Below are 23720 nucleotides of genomic sequence, written 5' to 3'. Positions count from 1 at the left end.
CTACACATCCGAAGGGCGCCTAGATCCCATCCTGGCCACTTGTATCCGTATCTATGTTCAGATTCTTCATCCTTGAACCAGATTCAAACAATCTGGTTTAACCAAGACCAAGTGAAAAGCAAGTCAGAAGTTGGATATAAAATCAAGAAGCACCTTGCAGTAATGGGGCAGTAAAACACACATTTATTTATTTATTTATTTATTTTTTTAACAGATTGAGGCTGAGCCAGGCAAAAAAAACAGCTTAAGTAAGCTTAGGTAACTTAACTCGTTTAAGTCGTTTAGCTCCTTTCATCGGTGTAATGCTTCTGTTAGTGTTTAGTTTTAGATGGAAGAGTGAGGGTGAGATGCCGACACATCAACAATAAATTGGATGGTATCTGGCAGACCAGGTTGGGGGGGGGGGGAATTCGATAAGGAACAGACAGACAGACAGGAAGCATAATAAGTAGGGGCGTGCGGACATGATACGGGAACAGAAGGTATATGTACAGTACACAGAGGACATATGAGCAGACAGGAAAAGCTAACAAATGGGGGAAACGTGAAAAGTGCATGTGAGCTGGAACAGAAAGTCCATGAGAAGAAGAGATCAAGACAAGGAAAAGGGAATGTCCAGAAACCGAAGACTCGTAACAAACCAATTCTTACATGACATTGCCTTCGAGTTGAAGACAGACAGACAGTGAAAGGGTAATAAAGAGAGAACGTGAGATGAAGACACGTACATAGTTGGGTGCCAAGTCTGGATGAGCTTTCTCAATGCCGTCATCCAAGATGGAAACGACGACACCACGACCCGTGTATCCTTGATCCCAGGCAGAGGGAACATTGAGGTGAGACTCCACGTGGCTTTTTTGATCAGGTCCCTTGATGCACGATGAGATTAGAAAAAGAAAAAAGAAAAATATCTCACAAACCTTCAAACACGAAATCACAGATCTGTTTTTAAGAGGCACTTTTGAAGGATGTGAGCACATTACCCATCAGGCAATTACGTCACCCTCCTGCAGCGATACGCGCGCGGACACACACACACACACACACACACACACACACACACACACACACACACACACACACACACACACACACACACACTTCCCTCTTCTCCCGCATCGCACCTGACCAGAAACAGCTATTAAAATGCATTTTTCATTTAAAACAACAATATTCATCCAATTTTCTTCCGGATATTTGCAGCCGAGTCTTAAACCAACCGAGAAAAATGAATTTAGATATTGAATAAGAGTTAAGATAAAGCAGTGAGAGAGTCAAAAAATTGTGGACCTTACAAAAGAGGCCAATGAAACCTCAGGCCTACACGGATTATAGACATTATGGCGGCTGTAGTTTAGAAATTGTGGGTGGGGTTGGGGGGAACTGTTCAACCAATGGATGGAACTTGCACACACGCACAGGCAGAAGCATGCATGGCTCCCTTTGTAGTATAGGCTTGATGAGGGTGTGAAATCCAGGTATGTCGCAGCTTGGGTTTCCCACAATGTTCACCTCCCCCTCTCCCAAACCCCCTACCTATACCTCATGAGCCATCTACAGTAATATGTAGATAATTCCTTTTGTAACTGTGTAGCTGGTAAAGTTTAAAAAAAAAAATTGATTACATAACTCTCTACAACTCGCTATCGGTCGTCAAAGAGCCAAGTGATCAGGAGAGTGGTGCAAAGAGTTATGTCAAAAGCCAAATGGAACAAACCAGCCGTTGATTTTCCTGCGTGTTTACTATTCACTTGAAAGGAAATGAAAATAAAGATGGATATAAAAAGGCAGGTTGCTACTGAGAAGCATAACTCTTCCTTACCAGGTACCACTGGCTGTCATACAAAGGATCCGTGGGTTCCAGCAAAGCGGTACGCTTGGTTCGGATCTTGACCACCTGCTGTTGCACAGCATACACCTGCAAAAATAAAGCAAAATAAATGACACACTTACAAAAAAATTTTCTATTTCATTGCCCGACGTTAGAGAATAAGTACAGGAAGCAAATCGGACGACATCCAGATCCAGGTAGCAGTTGTGCTACCTGGATCACCGCTTGAATGGTCTGCAATGGATCACCGCTTGAATGGGACACTTAACAAGCAGGTTATGCTGAAAGTCTCATTTGCTTTCGGGGATCTTTAATGGGTCCAGTTCTTTAAACAAGTTTATACAAGATATTTTGATTTGTCCAATTATGGACATGGCTCGGATGTGGAATGTATTTTGCCTCCTACGACTCAACGACCTTCAGAAGCCCTTTTATCTTCAATGAGATTATAATCGACTCAACATAAAATTTGTTCCTGATGAATAAATCAAATTTTAAATGGGATCAACACTAAAGTACATTTTGGGGGGATACATTTTAAATTTGAACAAAGGAAAGAAAACAAATCAAAAGAGAAAAAAAAATTACAAAAGCAAAATACCAATCAATAAATAGCTGGTCAAGTTCACGGCTCCCAAATCAGAGTGAAAATCAACTTTTTATTTTTTTATTTTAATTAAACTACAATAATTATTTGTAGAAATGCGACGTCGCAAAAATGGTCATCAACAAGACAGCAAATGGTTTATGGCTATTAAATAACTGCAGTAAGTCTTCTGGGACCCTGCAATGTTATGCTGTCTGTCAGAACAGGCCATACTATTCCTTATTGGCCTTTTTTGTCTCTCCAAATGTTTTTTTTTTGTCTTTTCGTATTACAAATAATTCTTCAAACAATTATTGGCTTTTTTGTCTCGCCTCGATTAGGATACATTGGATTTTAACGTCACGTTTCATGAACATTCATGTCAAGACTTAATAAAATTGGAATTGGTGTAAAGCTGCGTCTATTCTGGCTTTGAATCTCGGCCCAGCTATAAACTGTCAGCCTGATATTTCACAGGCAGGGTGAATCATCAATAGACATTCAAGCTGGGTGCCCCATTTGCCGGCATTAATTGGTGGAAGTTAAAGATCCCACGGTGTCCTTTGTGACGAGTCGGTGAGGTATTGCCCCGCACCCTGGCCCAATTTCAAATTCCCACTCTGACTTCCTGTGTTGGAGTGGAAAATCATCCAGGATTGTAACTCTACTTCGGCAAAACCGATGCTCCATATAGAGCATGCGTGATGATAAAGCTGTGAAACATTAAATTGATTTCAAGCTCAAAATCTAGTTTCACCGCTGCATTACTTATTGCTGAGTGTAACGTGAACGGACAGTCGTGTTACAATTGTTTGACGCAGCGGAAACGAAATGAAGAAGTCATAAAGATGGTCAAACCCTAATGTAGAACTGACAAGGACTCTGCACACAGCTTGCAAAAAACCAAATGAGAATGGACACATTCATGGCAAGACTTGTCAGGTAAGCTCTTTGGTGTGTGTGTGTGTGTGTGTGTGTGTGTGTGTGTGTGTGTGTGTGTGTGTGTGTGTGTGTGTGTGTGTGTGTGTGTGTGTGTGTGTGTGTGTGTGTGTGTGTGTGTGTGTGTGCGTGTGCATATGACAGGACACGCTCGTGGACGACTCACTCATTGAAGCTGAAAATTTAAATATGATCGGACATAATGTCATGATTGGGACAGTGGCGTTCAAAAGGATCTCTCATCCTTCATATCAAGCAACCTTGACTTTGGTAACAAACATGAATAGAATAGAATATCATTTATGGCTATATTCATGATAACAAACAATACAATTTGTTGCGGCATGTGCTTGTTTAGAACACCTCGCAATAGTTTATAATTAATTAAATAAACAAACAGTAGTGGGATAAAACTATCTTTTTGAAAGCTCCCAATTTGTCCTTATAGCTCTGGATCTTTTCCTCAATGGCAGGAGATGAAAAGGATTGTCGACTCGACGTATTTATGAGAAATCTGCATCCGAGAAGCATTTTTTTAGTAAAAGTTGGGAAAATGACTTTTTAACATAATTAAGGTATGCTGAATTCGACTTGCCCTGTTCCCAAGCTGAATTTTGAGTTTTTGACCATCTAATTAGCATAAACAAGATGGCTGCCAAATTGACAATTTTGGGCACTTTCTTGGGACAGGCACTACTGTACCATTTAAATAAATGCACATTGTTCACACATGTACGCATCTCAGAAATGTCCCTTGAGCAATAGATCAAAGCTACAGGCTAATAAAATTCGTAACATGCCAAAAATCTATTATTATGCTAATTAACTACCGCCATTACCAAGAAATCTATTTTCTGCTATAACTTTGTTACTGTGCATGCAAACCTGACAAATGAGATGTCGAGACCTATGTTTTGAGGGTCAAGAAAAATGGTTAAGACATATTTGAAGCATTTTAATTAATGTTTACATGGTTACCGATGTTTATTAGTAAAATGTAGAAGTTACAGTTTCTAGTCTGTAATCATAAAAACTAAACAAAGTTCTCTCATGCTGCTACATGAACAAATTTCAGTCAGCAGAAACAGTTTCCAGGAATGCCTAACATCTTTTTGGCAAATCAAATTGTATTCATGCAAGGAGTCTGATCATCAATCTGTTGCTGGCATGCACACATTGATGTGCATCGTAATCCTGAATTCCGGCATGTGCAGCGGCGAGTCTTGCATTGTTTCCGACATGCACAGGCTACCATCTCGAGGAAACTGTCTGGAATGGGACTCAATGCCAACAGAATGGGTTGCAGTCCTGATTCCCCGAGTCTCCATCCCATTTCAGAGGGCGCAGGAAGCTCAGGTGTGGGCCAGTGGGAATTTCTCCATATCATTGCTTGATAGTGTACTCTCATCAAATGGAAACGGAGCGCATCACTTGTCGGGGCCATGGCTTCTGGTTTCCCCGTCTTGGAGAACAATAAATGCCATGCTGCATCAGCAGAGTCTGTTGTGTGCACATTGTATATTCTGCAGCCAAAGGTTTCTGACGATTTGATGGTTTCCTCTGTGAGTTCACAAATGCCCAAGTTCTTCAGTAATTCATGGTGCTCTTCGAAGACCTTCCATGATGATCGTTTGGTGTGATTCGCAATGTAGGAGGTGGTGTCACACCCAGTCAATGCGTGATATGCTAGCAAGGATGCTGCTGAGCCTCTTGGTGGTTTGTTGAAAACTGCATCAATGGGTATGTACCACCGTTTCTTAGATGTGCCCAACATCATCCAGAGATGCTCGCATTGCATACGTCGAAAGTCGGATACCAGAAGCAGGAGAACATCAGTGTCCCTGGAAGACACAACTGTATTAAACCGGCTGTGGACGGCATGCAGCACCAATCATGTGTCCACTTCTTCATGTGCGGATTTCAGAGGTGTCAAATCAGTTGTACCTTTTGATCACTTGACCTCGAGTTCCTCTCTAAATCCCCCGGAAACTACAATTTCTTTCTCCTTAGGCGCCTGCGAACACAGTTCCTCAGACAAGAAATGTGCTAGATCTGCTTTATTATCAGCGAGTGACAGAAAATTTGACCAGTTCTTTGGAAGAGGTACATCACGACCTTCCACAAGCCGTCTGATTGGCCGTGCTGCTTTACTGCACCGTGTTCTGGTTGTATCCTTGATTGTTTCTTCCCCGTATCTGTCGAACACAATATCAATTCTTTGATATTTGGAACCTGCTTTCAGCACAGTTTTCACGTACGTGTCGGCCAGATCTCCAAAGGTTACAGCATCATCAGGCTTTCCAAAAGCTACTACCAATGCTTGTCCATCAATGATGAGGCAAGTTGACGTGTCATGAATTTGAATTGTCTCAGGACAGTCGATGTTGTCTGTTATCACGTTAGCAAGTAACGATTTGTTTCCAGTCCGTAGTGTACCATTCATTTCGGCAAGGGATGCAGGGACCGGAAGAAGCTCATGTTTGAATCCAGATGGCAAATGAACTGGCCGACCCGCCTCATAGGCAGTAATTAGACGTCGGAGGACATTTCTGTCTGTCTTCAGAACAATTTTCTTGTCTTTGTCCTTTGTGTGTTTAACCACTTCGTATAAAGTGGCAAATGTTGTGGCGTTATTCCTGCGCAGATGGTCATGGATTGAAACATGTGGCTTATCACATTGCTCAGCCACGATCAACCTGTCCTCCTGAACAAATCTCTTGACTTCTTCTTGTCCAAGCTCCTTGGCACGTAGTAGTGATGCTTGAATTGACTCTGTTGCTAGATCTTTTGTGGCAAGGTTTTGCAACGTACCTGGATGTGATACAGATGAGAACACACTGAATCCCTGGAAAGTGGAAAGTAAAGAATTCTCGTCATCATTGTCTCTCGTTCGTCGTGATTTGGTTGCTTCGTTGTGAAGGTCTGTATTCCCACGGTAGAGACTGTACATTCCATGGGTTTGTTCTGCTATGTGAGATCTCAGGTTCAAGGAGAGTGTCCACCTTCACAGAGCTGATGTCGTCTTGGTGATACCAATGATACCACCTCCTTTCTTGCCTGTGCCATTTATCCATTCCATGGCCTGTCAGGATCTACTTGGCTGAACTTGTGAGCAGATCTCTTGACTACAAAATTGTCTCTTTGGAACTCTGTTAAAACAGATTCTGGAAGTTGATGCATCTCGACTAGATACACTCGACCCCATCGTGCATAGTTCAGGTGGTCATACCGTTTGAAGTAGGGCAGCATCAGACTGAAAGAGTAAAGATGGAGATCCCAGATGCCATCACACTGAGCTCGAGTGTATTGCAGCAGTATAGCGACCATGTCCATATATTGCCATCAGAAGCTGAAGTTCACATCATCAGATCTACTCTCAACAAAATCATCCAGGAGCTTCCTGAACTTTTTCTGATCCACAAATGTTATCAGTTCTGGAATCTTCTGCGGGTCATCATCAGAAGCCATCCTGGAAATGCAAGCATGGCAGTCCTCGTCCGCCTCTGCAACAAAGGAGAGAAGGCTTGGCATCAGGAGACGCCACAGAGCTTGCAAAGTCAGTTTGTGTGCCCTCATAGCTTTGTTGCATGCCTTTCCTGCCAGAACAAGTTCTGCAGTGCCTTGCCCGAGCAGTCCACTCTCCACCCACACTTCAGCTTGTCCGGATAGACACGGTAAAAAGAGAATACAAGAAAGGGCTCGGTACACATCCTTGATTGGAGTAGCAATATTCAATGTGATTGGATTTGAAAAGCGAGATCATATTCTAACGTCTCGTAGCTTATCAGATTAAAAAAAACAAACAAACAAAAAAAAATCCATTTGCACAAATAACCATCAAGACCAAGAGCAAGTCATTTCATATGCAATTTTAACAGTAAAATGGTATTAAAAGCAGAACTAAAATAAACCAGAGTTGGTGTCAAAGCCACCCAATGCTCGCCTGTTTATACATTTATCGTTTTTAAAAGACTCGTCTAATAATATTTTTTATAAAGCATTGCAGTGAAGTCTGATCCAAATAATTTTAAAGCAATATATGTATTTGTATATTGTAATCAGTAAAAAATAGTGTGGTAGATAAAAACATTACAAAGGAAATAACTTGCACCAAAAACTTTAACATTTTCACGCTCACGCTCATGTTCACGCCGGGGGTATCGCTATAGCTCTCTGTTCTTAGAACAGGCGAGCTAATAAAATGAAGCCCATCATAGGTGGAGCAAGGTTTATCAAGATTTTGTAAAACATAATGGAGAGTGAGCGAAAGCACGTCATCGGCAGAACAATTCACACGGTATGCGAACGGAAAAGAGTCCAACGATGCAGAAAGGACACATTGTAAACGTGAAGGGCACTCGGTAGAGCGCATACCTCGGCCAAGCCGATTCGTTTACGCTTTGTATCCCACTGATAGGCTGGATCTGGATTCGGACCTGAACTAAAATTTAACCAGCTTGTTCTTGTCAACTACCCAACCCATCCACAAAGTTTCGTCTGAATCTGTCAATAACTTTTTGAGATATCCTGTTCAGAAACAAGACAAACAGACAGACAGACAGACAGACAGACAGAGGTGAAAAGATAACATCAATCCAACTTCAGTGGTGGAAGTAACAACTGAACACAAGACGTTCAAATTTATTAATAATACTATATGTAAATGCCACTGGCCTGTAGTCATTCAGGCAACTTAACTGGACATCGCTTTGGAACAGGTACAATGATCGATTTCTTTAAAAAAAACACATGCGGCACTTGACAGACACAAAGTGACCGATTAGATAGGAAAGTTAGAATACGAGATAGCTCGTCAGCGCTCAGCCTGAGCAATCACGAGGTGATGTCAAGTTCCGGGAGCTTTTTTCATGTCCAACCTTAAAATCACATACAGTACCTGGTGCCAGAAATGGTGATCGTAAAAGACGAACGATCAACATCACAACATATATTGCGTGAAAATCTCAGGTGATTAAAACAGCTGTAGAACTGGTTCAATTGGTCGGGTGAGGTGGTATCACCTGACACGACAGGTTTGAACTTTGTACGACAGCGGTGGAAAGAAAAAAGAAAGAAAAAGGAACGTAGTACTAAGAGATAGGGCGAGGGGTGGCTGGGGAATGTCAAACTAAAAGGTAAAATTAAATAAAAACATCAGGCCATACTCATGTGTTTTTCATGCACTTTGCCACAGTGTGTTTTCTAACGTGATTGCATGATAACGAAAAACACAAAAGATTCCCCTTTCAAACCTCCGCCCAACGTGAGCGTACTCGCAGAGCTGCCTTCCGACAGGGACGCACGACCATACAAGGCCCAGTCAGGGCTCCCACACGTCTTTGGACGTAAATAAATGAGTCACACTTGTGGTTCACTTTAATTTGAGCTACGATGAGAAAAACATACTTTCCTGGAATAAAATTTGTATTTCCAGAAGAGGCCATCTACATCTTGTTGGAATTCTGTACATTCCATTTCCTTCGCATCTCCTCATTCATGACTCCTTTTTTCGTCCGAACCTCCAATCCCATGACTTTCCTCTTTTCCTCAACGTCCCACCCCTTCTGTAAATAATAAGGAATCCCAAATGAATGAAATGTTACCAATTCTCTTTCAAAAGTTCAAAGGCTGGCTCGAGGTGGTGTGAATACAATCGAGCGTCTTCAGCAACATCGCGCCACACCCCCGGTGAACGATAGTAGAGCTTCAGGGGGGGGGGGGGTATTCGTAGGGTATAATCACAGACCTGACTTCAGCTTTTGGTAAAATATAAACACATTCCATCAAATCGCCATCACTATACTGTGCGAGTTTCGAAAGTCATGCAAAACATTTACGTTTGTACAAGAACACGGATGGTACACTCAATTTTCGATAAATGTACAGTCGAGCTCGGCAAGTAGACAACGCAGTGATTGACATCACAGCATTCTTTGCAGCTGGTAACGCAGCATGAATTACAACACTGTATATTTCACCAGAGTTGGTGTCAAAGCCACCCAATGCTCGCCTGTTTATACATTTATCGTTTTTAAAAGAAGTCTAATAATTAATATTTTTTTATAATTCTCTAACAATTTTTTTTGGGGGGGGGTTGGAAATCACTTAAAACATGTAGAAATGCAAAAAAAAATTCTCTACATTTTTTTTGGGGGGGGGGTTGGAAATCACTTAAAACATGTATAAATGTAAATAGAAAAAACAAAAACATTTTTCTTTAACAATTTTTTTGGGGGGGACCAAGTCCAAAATCTAATGGCATGATCCTTGGACCATACCTAACCCCCCCACCAAGCTTCGTCAAAATCCTAATCACTTAAAACATGTAGAAATGCAAAAAAAAAAAAAAAATTTCTCTAAAAATTTTTTTGGGGGGGGGGGAGTTGGAAATCACTTAAAACATGTAGAAATGCAAAAAAAAAAAATTCTCTAGGGGGGGGTTGGAAATCACTTAAAACATGTATAAATGCTAAAAAAACAAAACATTTTTCTAACAATTTTTTTTTGGGGGGGGGACCAAGTCCAAAATCTAATGGCATGATCCTTGGACCATACCTAACCCCCCCAATCCCCCCACCAAGTTTCGTCGAAATCCTAATCACTTAAAACATGTAGAAATGCAAAAAAAAGAAATCGAAATTTTGTTGAAAAAAAAAAGTTGCAAAAACATTTTTTTTTCTCTAACAATTTTTTTGGGGGGGGGAGTTGGAAATCACTTAAAACATGTAGAAATGCAAAAAAAAAAATTTCTCTAAATTTTTTTTGGGGGGGGGGTTGGAAATCACTTAAAACATGTATAAATGCTAAAAAAACAAAACATTTTTCTCTAACAATTTTTTTTTGGGGGGGGGACCAAGTCCAAAATCTAATGGCATGATCCTTGGACCATACCTAACCCCCCCAATCCCCCACCAAGTTTCGTCGAAATCCTAATCACTTAAAACATGTAGAAATGCAAAAAAAAGAAATCGAAATTTTGTTGAAAAAAAAGTTGCAAAAACATTTTTTTTCTCTAACAATTTTTTTTGGGGGGGAGTTGGAAATCACTTAAAACATGTAGAAATGCAAAAAAAAATTATTTTCTCTAAAAAATTTTTTTTGGGGGGGGGTTGGAAATCACTTAAAACATGTAGAAATGCAAAAAAAAAAATTTTCTTCAACAATTTTTTTTTGGGGGGGGGACCAAGTCCAAAATCTAATGGCATGATCCTTGGACCATACCTAACCCCCCCCCCCCACCATGTTTCATCGAAATCCGTCGAGGAGTTTTTCCATAATACAAAAAATTTAACATTTTCACGCTCACGCTGACTGACGCTCACGCTGACTGACGCTCACGCTGACTGACGCTCACGCTGACGCTCACGCTCACGCTGACTGACGCTCACGCCGGGGGTATCGCTATAGCTCTCTGTTCATCGAACAGGCGAGCTAAAAAAAGAACTGAGTTTTACATTTTCAGATCATTTTTATTTTTTTCCCCATTAATCAATAGCTGCAGGTATATACCAAGTATGGGTATAAAAGATCGAAGGCATTAAAGATAATAAGAGTCCTTCGAACAGAAGTGAAGGCCGACATGAGAAATTATATATTTTCGCTGAAATGTTCAAGCTTGACTTGGATTTTGACGCCACCTTGAAAGTTTTGAATTTTCCATATTTAGGCAAATGTACGCACGACCAGATGTAAGCAATAATTGTGTTCAATACCGGTTCGACGGGTTAAGCTTGTGGCTGAACAAACATGAATACCATTCAATGCTGGGACACAAAAAAAAATCTACATCTTAGTTTATGCATTTGGGGCTAGATGGCAGAGTAACTTTTACTTAACGAACCTCCGGTGTAGAGAAGGGGATGAAAGAGTCACATCATGTACGGGATGAAGAAACCTGCAGGGTGTGTGGAAGACCAAGGTAAGAAAAATACTTCATTGATGAAATGTCAGATGCAAGGAGTCGGTGAGGCCTACACTTTTTAGCTCGCTTGTTCGAAGAACAGAGAACTATAGCGATACCCCCGGCGTGAGCGTGAGCGTTAGTGTGAAAATGTTAAAGTTTTTGGTGCAAGTTATTTTTTCCTTTTTAATGTTTTTATCCACCACACTATTTTTTATACGCCCGATATATAAATCGGGGCGTATAATGTGATACCTGTCATCCGTCCGTCCGTCCGTCCATCTGTCCCTCTCCGCACTCTAACTCACAAAGTTTTCAACTTTCACATTTGGTACATTGGTACAGACTGTGGAGACAGTGTGTCGCAACATACGTTCGTCATCTAAAGTGGTTGCCATGGCAACTAGGATGCTGTTTTCCATGTAGTAGCACAATACTGTATATACCTTCTTGTTCGGGCGTATATTGTGCTCACTTGCGCTCTTGTTCCTGATTACAATATACAAATACATATATTGCTTTAAAATTATTTGGATCAGACTTCACTGCAATGCTTTATAAAAAATATTAATTGTTCGACGAGTCTTTTAAAAACGATAAATGTATAAACAGGCGAGCATTGGGTGGCTTTGACACCAACTCTGGTTTCACAATGCATTGCGGTGCTCACCGCAAGTCAGGAATGTTTCCGCGGCTATAATCAATCCCGGACAGGTTGCCACTCCATCGCAGGGTACGGAAAATTTTGATCGAGTGGTCATGGAAATCAAATCGATACCGGTGAGGGCAGTGCAACAAGGCTTCACCCACTCAAATGGTACAAAGAGTACTCTCGTTACAATATCTATTGTTTTTCCATTATTATTAAAAAATAATAATAATACTAAATATATTAATTGGATATGGCTGTGGCCACCCCATGCAAGGAGCGAGCGGAGGTGTTGCTAATGACAAGGACAAATTGCGTACTTTAAACAAGTACAGACCACAATTAAACTACCGCGCCTTTGGCAGGAGAAATAACTCTGCACCACCTTTTTTTTGTTTCCTTCTCTTTTGTGAACAGAGTTGAGGTTCGTGGAATAGCTAGAAAATTTAATAGATTAGGACCCAACGTTACAGAGAGGGGAAACACCAGAAAGTGTGTTAAAGGACAAAACAGAGAGATACAATAACAGTGTGGTGAGGAATGAGGGGTATGGGAGGATGCATGAGCAAACTCTCAAGAAGGAAAAACTGGAAACTTGGAAGGAGGTGGGCTTGGGGTTGACAGGGGGAGAGGAGGTCATGGTTTTTGGTAGGATTAGATGATGGTGAACAGCCATCTTGAAGGCCTGGAGGGAAGAATGAAATTGAAGAGAAGTTGGTTCCACAGATGGGAAAAAAGAGGAAAGAATGAGTGTAGGTAAGCAGTGATTCTGGATTTTGGAAGTTTCGCCACAAAGGGATTCATGGTAGACTGTGTGCACCCTGCAGAGACCTCTTGCCATGCTCTGTCCCCCCTGACCCCCCCACCCCCATTAGAGGGGTTGGGGGGGAGACAGAGCACAGCAATAGCAGAGTGTGCAAGACCAGAAAGGAGGCAGTTGAAGACAGAGACCACCAACCTGTCTGTATTGGGAAAATGATGGGCCCATAGACTCAGCTTCATCGTGGGAGATTCCAATAATCTTGAAGGCCTCGGTCTCCACGGCATCAGGCTGAGGAACGTGTGAGGTTGGGGCATCAGTCGAGAGCGAAGAGCAATAATCCATCAAGCTGTGGATGAAGGCCCTTTAGGTGAATAGGAGCTCAGTTGTGCCAAGGATGGCCTTTGTATGATGGAGGATGTTCATTCGGTGACTGTCTTTGGAGGCCAACTTTGAAATATGGCTTGCCCAACAAAGATCATGGTTGGTTGGTTCTCCATCCCAACACTGAAGGTCACATGCATACACAGTCACCCATTCCTTGTTGAATACCATTTCACTTCCCAAAAAGTCAAGGTCTTTACTCACTTCCATTTATCGGTTGAGTTGTAAAATCACATCAGCCTGTGCCCATCAAATCCATTTTCTCCTCCAATACTTGATGGCTTCACCTCAAGGTCATTGAAATATCGAAATCCAATAATACCCACAACTACCACCCCAAAGATTGAAGACTTAACAAGCCCTTTACTATGGTAGCTCAAGTTTATATCACAGCAGAATGATGATGGCCTGAGAAAACGCACGCGACAGATGAAGGAATGGCATACCTACCGACCCGCCTACAACACCTCCCCTGTTCCAACCGGCCCCCTATTTTGATCTGCCGTGGAAGGAATAGTGTTGCCTTAACCGACTCCAGAGGTGTTGGCAGATTCCATCACAACATGTTCTCCTGGGACATTGCTGACTCAGCCGAACTGAGAGTGTGGTCTCCCCCAGACTGCGGATCATCTTGTGCAAGACTGCCCCATACATCACCTAGACCCTAGACTCCTAGAGGGAGGGTGAGAAGAAAAATAGCACCTGACCACAATGGCCCGAGGCTGGCTCTAAACAGCTAACTTGACGTCATAGACCAACAACTCAGAGACATGCCACACGAAAAAAAGGAGACAAATTCCCACATCATTGTATAATTTTGCCGACCTCACGTCCACCTGCAAGTTCTCAACACTTGCTGATCTTCTTTGTGTGCATGCCTTTGGAAGTCTGTCTGCCCATGTTAAAATAGGTTTCATGTGATATGGTGTTCCAATTATTCTTCCTCCCTCGATGTCGATCTTAACCTCACTTTTTACTCCGTCATCCGGATGAACATCCGGGCTTAAGACGCGAGGCATGCCGATCTGTGCTGCCTCATGGAATGGTGGTGCATGATTTTATTTGGGTGGAGTCAGGGCAGCTGTCCAGCCAATGGGTGTTAAGCAGTGGAGTGGAGAGCTGAACACTGACCCATGTTGTGTTGTTCATCTTTCGGCTGCTCCCGTTAGGGGTCGCCACAGCGGATCATCCGTTATGATCCGCATACTGATTTGGCACAGGTTTTTACGCCGGATGCCCTTCCTGACGCAACCCTGGTCGCCTCTTACGACACAGGGATAAGGATTGGGTTTCGCCATGATTCCGGGCTGCCCTACACCCTCTCATAGCGCGGCCCAGCGCAGAGCTCCCGTCCTCAAGCGATCCTCCAACCCAAGCCTCCGAGTAGCCGGATTACAGGCGCACGCCACTACGCCCGGTGAACACTGACCCATGTATAATGTGATCTTTTCTATGTTTAAAAGGGCATAACTGTGAAAAATTGACGAAACGACCTGAAACTCCAACTTGTTCTGTAACTTATTTTAGTAAAGCCATGTACCAAGTTTCAGCTCAATATGTTAAAGGGTATGAGGAAAAAGTCAGAAAAAAAAAATCACAGGTGGGATGGACGGACAGACGGACAGAGAGCAAACCAATAATCCCCAAGAAAACGTGAGATGTAGGGCAAAGAAATTAACAAAACAATCTTCATGAAAGAGTGAGTGGGTGGATTTATCAGAGATATAAATGATCATGCATCAGAATGGAAAAAAAAATGCAAGAAGATGGTGACTTTCCACCCTGGAGCGCTGGAGGTAAGTTTATCATTCATGTCACCTGTGTTTAAAAAAAAATAAATAATAATCAAATAAATAAAGGAGTAAAGGTGATCGTGGAGTCTTTAAGGCCAACTTGATGATGCGGCTTGCTTAAGAGAGGTTACTGACGATAGTGAGTGTCAAAGAGTTCAAGGAATTTAACTTAAAGGTTTGGGCAAATTAAATTAAAAAAAACTCATACAAAGTCACAAATTAAGAAGGGCATCAAATCACTGCAGAGAATGGGAACAAAAAGAGCTTAGGGTACGTGGCGTGCTCGTGAAAGCAGCTTTTATGAGAGCAAGTCCGGGTTTAAACGTAACCATAATACGACGGGGGTTATAAATACATATTATAAAGCAAACACCATATTAGAAAAGATATACGAGCCAGCCAAACAAGCTTGAATATGGTTTATAGCCTCTCGAGTTGAGAAACAAATGTGGAATTTTTGAGAAACGAGAAAACATTATATTGGTAAGATGAGGAAGTTCAAACATCAAGATGTTTACACAAAGTCCATCAATTCCCAAAGCATCACAAGTGACTTAAGGCATCGGTAAATGACACCGAGCCATCATAATACCGCCATCCATGTCCCACACACTGAAGGTGGTGTGAATTATACAGCTGACCGCAAGCATGGAATTAGACCAGGGTATTAACATATAAAGTTCAACTCTTTTTGAAAGATGCCATGAGATTTTTTTTTTTTTTAAACAACCTTAATGTAGCAACTCAGGTAGCTGTACATCCTATTTAAAATGATGGTGTGCTCCCTCTGCAGTGCTTCCTGCTGGCACTGCACCAGAACAGCAGCAGTTTGAATCAAACAAAATTGACCCTACCAGGGACTGAAACCAATAGGCAAAGCCATCACTAACTTAGCTATTCTGCTGCTACAACAAAAGCCAAGGTGCAAGCAATTGTATTAAAAAAAAAAAAGCCCATGAAAAGGTGAGATGTAAAGCTTAAAATACGAGTTTTAATCACAAGGGGAATTCAAAATGTTAAACGAACGAGAAATACCATAATTTAAAAAAAAATAAATTAAAAATACAACTTTATACTTGTTACGGTCACGGGTCTCTAAGACCTATGCGCTCACAGGGTGGGAAGGGAGTGAGGGGTCCCACATTTGCCGACAATTTTCGTACACGCCGGCGATTAAAGAACCGCACCGCCATGCCGAATCTACTGGCAGGAATAAACGAGCAGAGCTTTGTTGGCAACTCAATTGTCCGAATCACATGTTACCCACTTACGGGTTTACGAACCAATTCATTATGAGCTTATGGAGTGCCACCGTACCCAATGGCAATGACGCAGGTTCTCCTTAACAAACAGGGTACTTAATAACAATAAAGTGGGTGTGGGGAGGGGGAGGGAGAGGAGGAGAAATGGCTGCGAGCAGTAACAAATTAATGACGGTAACCAACGAATGAATAATAATATCCGTTGCCACCATGACAAAGGCGTCATCCACCAGATGGTATTCTCCTTGGGTTAACCTGAGGGAGTCCCTTCAGGTGGGTGCCTGGAATGTCCTATCCCTAAGAGAGGATGATCACCTGTCGCTTATCATCTGAGCTCAAGCATTTGGACATCGGTATTGCAGCACTCTCTGAGATTCAGAGACCGGATGGTGGCGAGATCATGGCAGGTGGTTTGGACTCTGACCAAGGATCTGAGACGAAGACTTAATTCCTTTGGTTCCAGGTCTCTTCGGAGAATCCTTGGCTATCGCTGGTCGGACTTTTTGTCCAACGAGCGGTTGCTGAGACAGACTCAAATGAGATTTGTTACCTGCATAGTCCGTGAGCATCAGCTGCGGCTGTATAGACATGTGGCTCGATTTCCTAATGCTGATCCTGCTCACCAGATCCTCTCAGCGAGGGAGTCTCATGAGTGGAGGAGGCCAATTGGCCGACCACGTGCCTCCTCTCAAGGAGATGGGGATGGGCCAGGCATCTGCCTGAGGGATTGGCCAGACGGAGGCCCTTGGAGTCCCGGCGGAAAGTGGATGCAGCAACGTGCTGCTCCAGCGCATGCTCCCATATCTATCCTGACCTGTTTCACCTACTATTGGTCTAGTCGCTCTGAGGGTTACCATACCCAAGGAGTTGCTGCAGCTGTGTCCAGTAAGTTGGCTACAATGATAATTGAGGTAACACCAGTGAATCAGCGTATTATGAGATGAAGGATTCGTCACTCCTTGGGTGTCGTTTCAATGGAAGACCAAACTTCAGTAACAACTACTTTGGAGTCATCAGAAGGAACCCAAATAAGTAAAGAGCATAGATGGAGTCATCAAGAGGAACCTGGAGAGGATTTGGGTTTCAGCTGCGACTCCTGTATCCAGGCACAGCCAAGTGAACCTTACAGAAAAACTTTCTGCAATAATTTTCTTCTCCTGAGACAGATAGATAAATAAAGAGAAAATGAGATAAGATAAAAGAAAAAGCAAGAATTAGAATGAAGAAAGAGAAATGTGAAAATGTAGAAAGTAGTGTGAAAGGAACTAAGAACAAAGATGTTGGGAAGAACCCATATACGGTAAGATAGATTTCAGGAGTTACTCCCCAATATATATATTACATCCCTAACTAAATCAAGGCACAGACAGCCAAAACAAAATATATTTTTCCCCATAAGAACTGAAACTCCGCGAACTATGAGCAACAATGGATGTCTGCGACACGAGCACATCGTCTCCACCCTGCTGCAAACCAGGCAGGAAGTGGGATCACGTCGGGCGTAATAATAATGCCAAAACAGGCCCTTCCGACCCGATAAATGACACGACACTAATCATCATGTTCGCATGTGCACCACTTCGCCTCCAATTTAGGACAGCTTCCGTGGACCCCACGCGAATCTATTTTAAAGGTTACAAACCAAAGACAGTAGAGCCGTCGACATGGTTTTGCCTTATTACGGGCTTGTCAGGTCAACACGCCACACAATAGTTTCCTTGTGACCATGCAAACCGAGTCGTTAAATAACGTATTAAACCCCCTAGCTTTATGGAGCAGCATGACACAGATGGCATCCCATAAAAGCCAAAACTACACAAACTACGAGCAACAATGGCCGCCTCGAGCACCTTTTTTCGGTATGTATTCGTCAACTCCAAACCAAAATGTCACGTTAACAATACAAGGAAGTCAAACCAAGTACGTTTGACCACGACAGGAAATTTTGAGTGCGACCAAGGCAGGAGAGGCATACAGAATATATCATGGGATCTTGAAAGTTAACTTTGTCTGGGAAAAAAGGTCTCATCTGGTGTCAAATAGGCTGCATAGAGGAGCATCCCTGCTACCTGTTCAGAGGGTAGCTTGATGTAGCATTTTGGATCATAAAAAGTAAGTAAATGCTATTAACAATCCATTATCGATTTGATCGGCTAATGGCAGCTTAGACATACCGCAGGTTCCTGGAGCAGGTTTACGTGATGATGACCCTTGTAAATGCGTAATGATCTTTTGTGCACTTTCTGGTGTTGGAAATGGTAAAGATCATCAAAAACCTTTGGGAATAACAGGAGGGAAACAAGAAAACAAAAATCGCATGTTGACAGCAAATAATGTTGGAAAGCAGGTTTAAAAACCAGTTTTTTCAATAAAGCAATGCCCTTTTGAACATCAAAAGTGAAGAAATGTTTTTACAAAGCTATGGATGAAAATACAAAGTTGGACTCTGACTCGTGTTCACCTCAATATACCACACAAGCCATTTACCAATGTATTCATAAACAACAGAGAAGCTCATTGACTTAATCAAGACCAAGTCAGCAATAAATGAAGACAATGGCGAAATTGATGGCATGCCATCGCAAATCCCCACTCTTCCCACCTCAAGCAAAGTTGAAAGATGGCAAAAAGTTCCACCAGGATTGACACAATATCACATTTTGAGTTTTTTTTTTTTTAAATCTTCTGTTTTGACCCCTGTGGCCCTGGGTCCCCCACCCCCTGGGGTATGAACCAGAGATCAAATTCGAAAAAAACATCATGACATATTTCATACATCCCCCAAAGTTGATCGCATACAAGGGTGTTTCATAAAAAAAAAAATGCAACCCGATTAAAGTTATGTGAAATATTTATTTTTAATACATTTTTTTTTCTATTGCAGGTTTGTATGAAGCATTGTTTGGAGGAAAAACTACAAACATCAGAGTCACACTGATAGTTTTGAAGATAGCATGGACAATTGAACAAAGGATCAATGTTTAAATGACTTTGTGGCAAAGTAAGACTCCCCGGTCGACTCAAACATGATTCAGAAAGTTCGAGACCACATGAGCCCCAGATAAGTTTGCTATTTTTTGATTGATAAAGAGGTTTAACAACAAAATCTGAATTTCTCAAAGTCTAATCACCCGAGCACCGCAAGATCACGAGGAAATATTGAAGCGGTCCATGAAGCAGTTTTGAGGAGCCCCAGGAAATCGCTGCATCATTGATCTCAAGAACTGAATTTATATTTATCAAGTACACCAGAATTCTGAAGCAGGAACTGAAGCAGGAACTGAAAATGTACCTGTATCACATACAAGTGAAGCTAAAGCTAACAGACGATGATAAACAACTTTATGTGACGATGTGTAAATGGTTTGAGGAAAACAAAATGCCGATGGCTCCAAATTTTCTGAGTAATGTGTGATTTTCTGATGAGGCCCACTCTCTTTTAAGTGGTCAAGTTAACTAATAAAAAATACAACAATGTTTTTTGGGGTTCTAGTTCTCCTGATGAAGTTCTTGAAAGGCCGTTGCACAGCCAGAAATGCACTGCATGGGTTACCATAAACAAATCTGGCATCATTGGGCCTTTCTAGTTTCAAGATGAAGAAGGGAAAAAAAAATAAAATAAATAAAATAAAATCGGTAACCATAACTACTGAATGGTACTTGAAAGTTATCCAGAAGTTCTTGGTTGCCTTAGCGAGGAAGCACCACATCGACAGGGCTGTGCAATGGCTTCAGCAAGATGGGGCCACACCTCACACTTCTATCAGATCAATACAGTGGCTACAACTGAAATTCACTGATCGAATCATCTCTAGGACAGATGTTGAATGGGCACCCCATTCTCCAGACCTCAACCAACCTGACTTCTATCTTTGGGGTTATCTGAAGAATCAAGTGGACCAGAGGAGACCTCAGACTATTGACGACCTAAAAATGCAATTGCCACCAACATCAAAGCTATTCCGGTTCAAGAATGCAGCCGAGTTATCCACAACTCCATCAGGAGGATCCATTTGTGCCTGCTGCATCAGGGCAGCCATTAAGAACATGTTTTGTGAACTGTTTTCTGAAATCACTAATTTCATTTTTATGTGTTACTTTCTTCTACATGCCAGCAAATACAACCCGTCGCTTCGCTGACAGGAGTATTAAGGAGCAGGGGGGGGGGGGGAGAGAAAGAGGGAGTGAAAAAGAGGAGGTTGGGGGAGGGAGAGAGGAGGGAGAAGGGAGAAAGAGGAGGGAGAGGGGAGAGAGAGAGGGGAGGGAGGGGGAGAGAGAGGAGGAGGAAGAAAGGTGGAGAGAGAGGAGGGAGCGGGGAAGAGAGAGAGGAGGAGGGAAGGGGGAGAGAGAGAGAAGGGGGAAGGGGGAGAGAGAGAGGAGGGGGAAGGGGAGAGAGAGAGGAGGGGGAAGGGGGAGAGAGAGAGAGGAGGGGGGAAGGGGGAGAGAGAGGAGGGGGAAAGAGAGGAGGGGGAAGGGGGAGAGAGAGGAGGGGGAAGGGGGAGAGAGAGGAGGGGGAAGGGGGAGAGAGAGGAGGGGGGAAGGGGGAGAGAGAGGAGGGGGAAGGGGGAGAGAGAGGAGGGGGAAGGGGGAGAGAGAGGAGGGGGAAGGGGGAGAGAGAGGAGGGGGAAGGGGAGAGAGAGGAGGGGGGAAGGGGGAGAGAGAGGAGGGGGAAGGGGGAGAGAGAGGAGGGGGAAGGGGGAGAGAGAGGAGGGGGAAGGGGGAGAGAGAGGAGGGGGGAAGGGAGAGAGAGGAAGGGGGAAGGGGAGAGAGAGGAGGGGGAAGGGGGAGAGAGAGGAGGGGGAAGGGGGAGAGAGAGGAGGGGGAAGGGGGAGAGAGAGGAGGGGGAAGGGGGAGAGAGAGAGAAGAGGGGAAGGGGGAGAGAGAGGAGGGGGAAGGGGGAGAGAGAGGAGGGGGAAGGGGGAGAGAGAGGAGGGGGAAGGGGGAGAGAGAGGAGGGGGAAGGGGGAGAGAGAGGAGGGGGGAAGGGGGAGAGAGAGGAGGGGGAAGGGGGAGAGAGGAGGGGGAAGGGGGAGAGAGAGGAGGGGGAAGGGGGAGAGAGAGGAGGGGGAAGGGGGAGAGAGAGGAGGTGAGGAAGGGGGGAGAGAGAGGAGGGGGTGAGGAAGGGGGAGAGCGAGGAAAGGGGGAGAGGAAGGGGGAGAGGAAGGGGGGAGAGCGAGGAAAGGGGGAGAGCGAGGAAAGGGGGAGAGCGAGGAAAGGGGAGAGGCCTCACCAAATGTTACTATACATTCCAGGAGGGGTGGGAGCGAGGAGGATGGGAGAGGAAGAGTGGAGGAGTCAGTTTTCTGGACTTTCGTTTGGTAGGGGGAACAAGAGGGGGGAAGGAGGTGGAGGGAAGGGTTCTCAACTTGCATTTTGTACAGAGACTTGTGGAAAAAAGGAGGTGGGGTTTGACTTGAATTTGGTAGGGGTATTAAGGGGAAGTGGGGGAAGCAGGAGAAGGGGGGATGGTCCCGTCTGCCAGCATTAGTGCAGGATTGAACAAAATGGGGGTACATTAAAATAGCACATGGACACCACACCAAGATGTCCATGGGAGTGATTTTGGGAGGAGATCAGCATGAGGGGAAGGCAGTGTGAGGAGAGGGGAAGGGAAGTCTCAACATACCAGGGAGATAAAAAGTGCCCAAATAACAAACTTTTCTTTTTAACCACAGGGTTCTATATAAAGCTGGGCAGAAGCATTTAAAACCAACGTTATCTACCTGGCAAAGGCCTGCCTGCATGCATGCATATGCAGCAATCTTTGCACCCCTCTAGTCAGCTCACTCCAATTGTATTCGTACATGCTACACTCTGGAGGAAGCCGTTTTAAGTTCAACACTATACAGTCAGTCCTTAACAGCCCACCATAAGTGTTCTTACAACCCCCTAATGGTCCCTGCTAACCGTGCATGTGCACCAGCGATATACTCATTCTTTCACTCGCATACATGCACAGATTCTCACCAGCATGCTCAACTTTCCCCACACCCGCACTACACGGCATGTTCAGTGTGGCTTCGGTGTTGCAGCACATCTGCTCCCTGCGTGCCAAAGCACATGGTTCGTGAAACGGCCATGTAACCTCCAGCATGGCGCCACAACCACGGGCCCGGGTATGAGTTTGGTCCGTGTGTTTGCGAAACCTGCGCACACGTAACGAAACGTGCAGGCACGCATACACCTCTATGCAGAGCCCCTTTACAAAGCCCAATCTCCCCATTTGTACCACATCAGTGTGTGCTGTCTACATCTTTGTGCTTGCAGCAACTGCCGACTGTACCTCCCGATCGGGAAATGAACTGTGCGTAATACCACAATTGACTGTAGGGCATTTGCCAAGTGGCTTAAGCACTTAAGCAAGCACTCCAATGAAATGGTTGATAAGGAATGGAAGGCTTGGAAAGCGATTAGCGATGGGTCATACTATGGGGATGGGGGGATGGGTAGAGACGGCCAGAATTTCAAACAATACGTGAACTGGAAAAATGAACACTATTTTTTTTTAGCAGTCGGAACTGCTGCTAATGTCAATTCCACAGTTAAAATTTTGAAATTTAGCTTAGTTTAAGAGATTCCAAAGTTTATCGCATGTGTGGAAATGAAATAAAGGCATGAATACTGGCTTCTCCAGGCATTTTTAAGCATTGCGATGTATCCAGTGATTCGTAGGTATGAATATCAGGGATCAGCGTTGTATACAGCGATTCGTAGGTATGAAGCTTTATCCTCCAGAAACCGACCTGTTGCAAGGCTGAGCGGCCAAAATGGCTGATTAAGCTGAGTGAGCTGAATGTAGGTCAACCAAAAGCTGCCTGCGTTTCTTGTTTTACCACAAGTTCTGTTTAAAAGGGGTATTATATTTAACCCAACCACCCAATTTTCACTCATGCACTCCCCTTTGGAGTTTTCTTAGAATGGATGCAAAGTTTCAGGCCATTAGGTTTCATGAGTTTGGAGTTATTGAGGAGACACACACCTTTATGGATGACAAATATTATTATTGATAAGGTTGTTGATGTTTCAATGGAAAATTCAAAAAGTATAAAAACAACCTTGGGGTGCATTTGCTACGAAACACCCTGTACAAAGTTTCATTTTAAAAATGTTCAAAATGTGCCCGTATTGCATTTTGTTTTTTGGTAGTTCACATTCTTACCCTGCCCCAGGGCCCCAGGGGATGGAGCCAAAATGATACAACTCTCACACCTTATTGTCATGTTGTGATCACTGATCAAAACAACCATATTTGGTAAATTTCTGCACAACTGTTTAGGAAGAGATAGCATGACAGACAGACAGACAGACTCGCTCACGCGCTGATTACAATATCCACCTCCCCTCGATTTTTATTTTTATTTAAGTGTGAGGATAAAAATTGGAATACTTGGATCCACACGTATCATGAACCGAAGTGAATATGCCAGCCTGACACAAACAGCACAACTATCTCCATTCAAAGAGAACTTTGACCTTGTTATCAGTGCATTCTTTACTGGAAATGGTTTGTTTGGAAGGAGAAAAACTATTTTGAGATTAAACAAGACACTTGGCACCACAAACACAAATTTTTTTCATTGGAAAACTATAAAATTAAAATAGCCAAAAAAAAAGAAT

General features: G+C 43.3%; 1 protein-coding gene and 1 pseudogene across 3 annotated transcripts in view; both read right to left on the bottom strand.

Moving 5' to 3' along the window:
- Nucleotides 1–23720, bottom strand: part of LOC147016565 (furin-like) — a 107974-nt gene that overhangs the window by 73580 nt on the left and 10674 nt on the right. Inside the window, exons 1-4 of one of the 3 annotated variants that reach the window (XM_085845341.1) lie at nucleotides 22071–22193; nucleotides 18279–18380; nucleotides 1823–1918; nucleotides 729–869 (exon numbers count right to left, since the gene is read on the bottom strand). In XM_085845341.1, coding sequence (XP_085701467.1) covers nucleotides 729–869; nucleotides 1823–1918; nucleotides 18279–18380; nucleotides 22071–22076 — 345 coding nt within the window. In that variant the 5' untranslated portion in view covers nucleotides 22077–22193. Of the gene's footprint in view, nucleotides 1–728; nucleotides 870–1822; nucleotides 1919–7494; nucleotides 7516–18278; nucleotides 18381–22070; nucleotides 22194–23720 lie in introns of those variants that run through there. The other 2 variants (XM_085845338.1, XM_085845339.1) reach the window with 2 other exon arrangements.
- LOC147016567 (signal recognition particle RNA) lies at nucleotides 14328–14468 on the bottom strand (annotated as a pseudogene).

The sequence above is a fragment of the Eptatretus burgeri genome, chromosome 11, assembly GCF_056783735.1.
Source record: "Eptatretus burgeri isolate ZD-2024b chromosome 11, Ebu_testis_v1, whole genome shotgun sequence".
In the NCBI taxonomy this organism is placed as follows: domain Eukaryota; kingdom Metazoa; phylum Chordata; class Myxini; order Myxiniformes; family Myxinidae; genus Eptatretus; species Eptatretus burgeri.
This window is presented reverse-complemented; position numbering and strand designations above follow the sequence as displayed.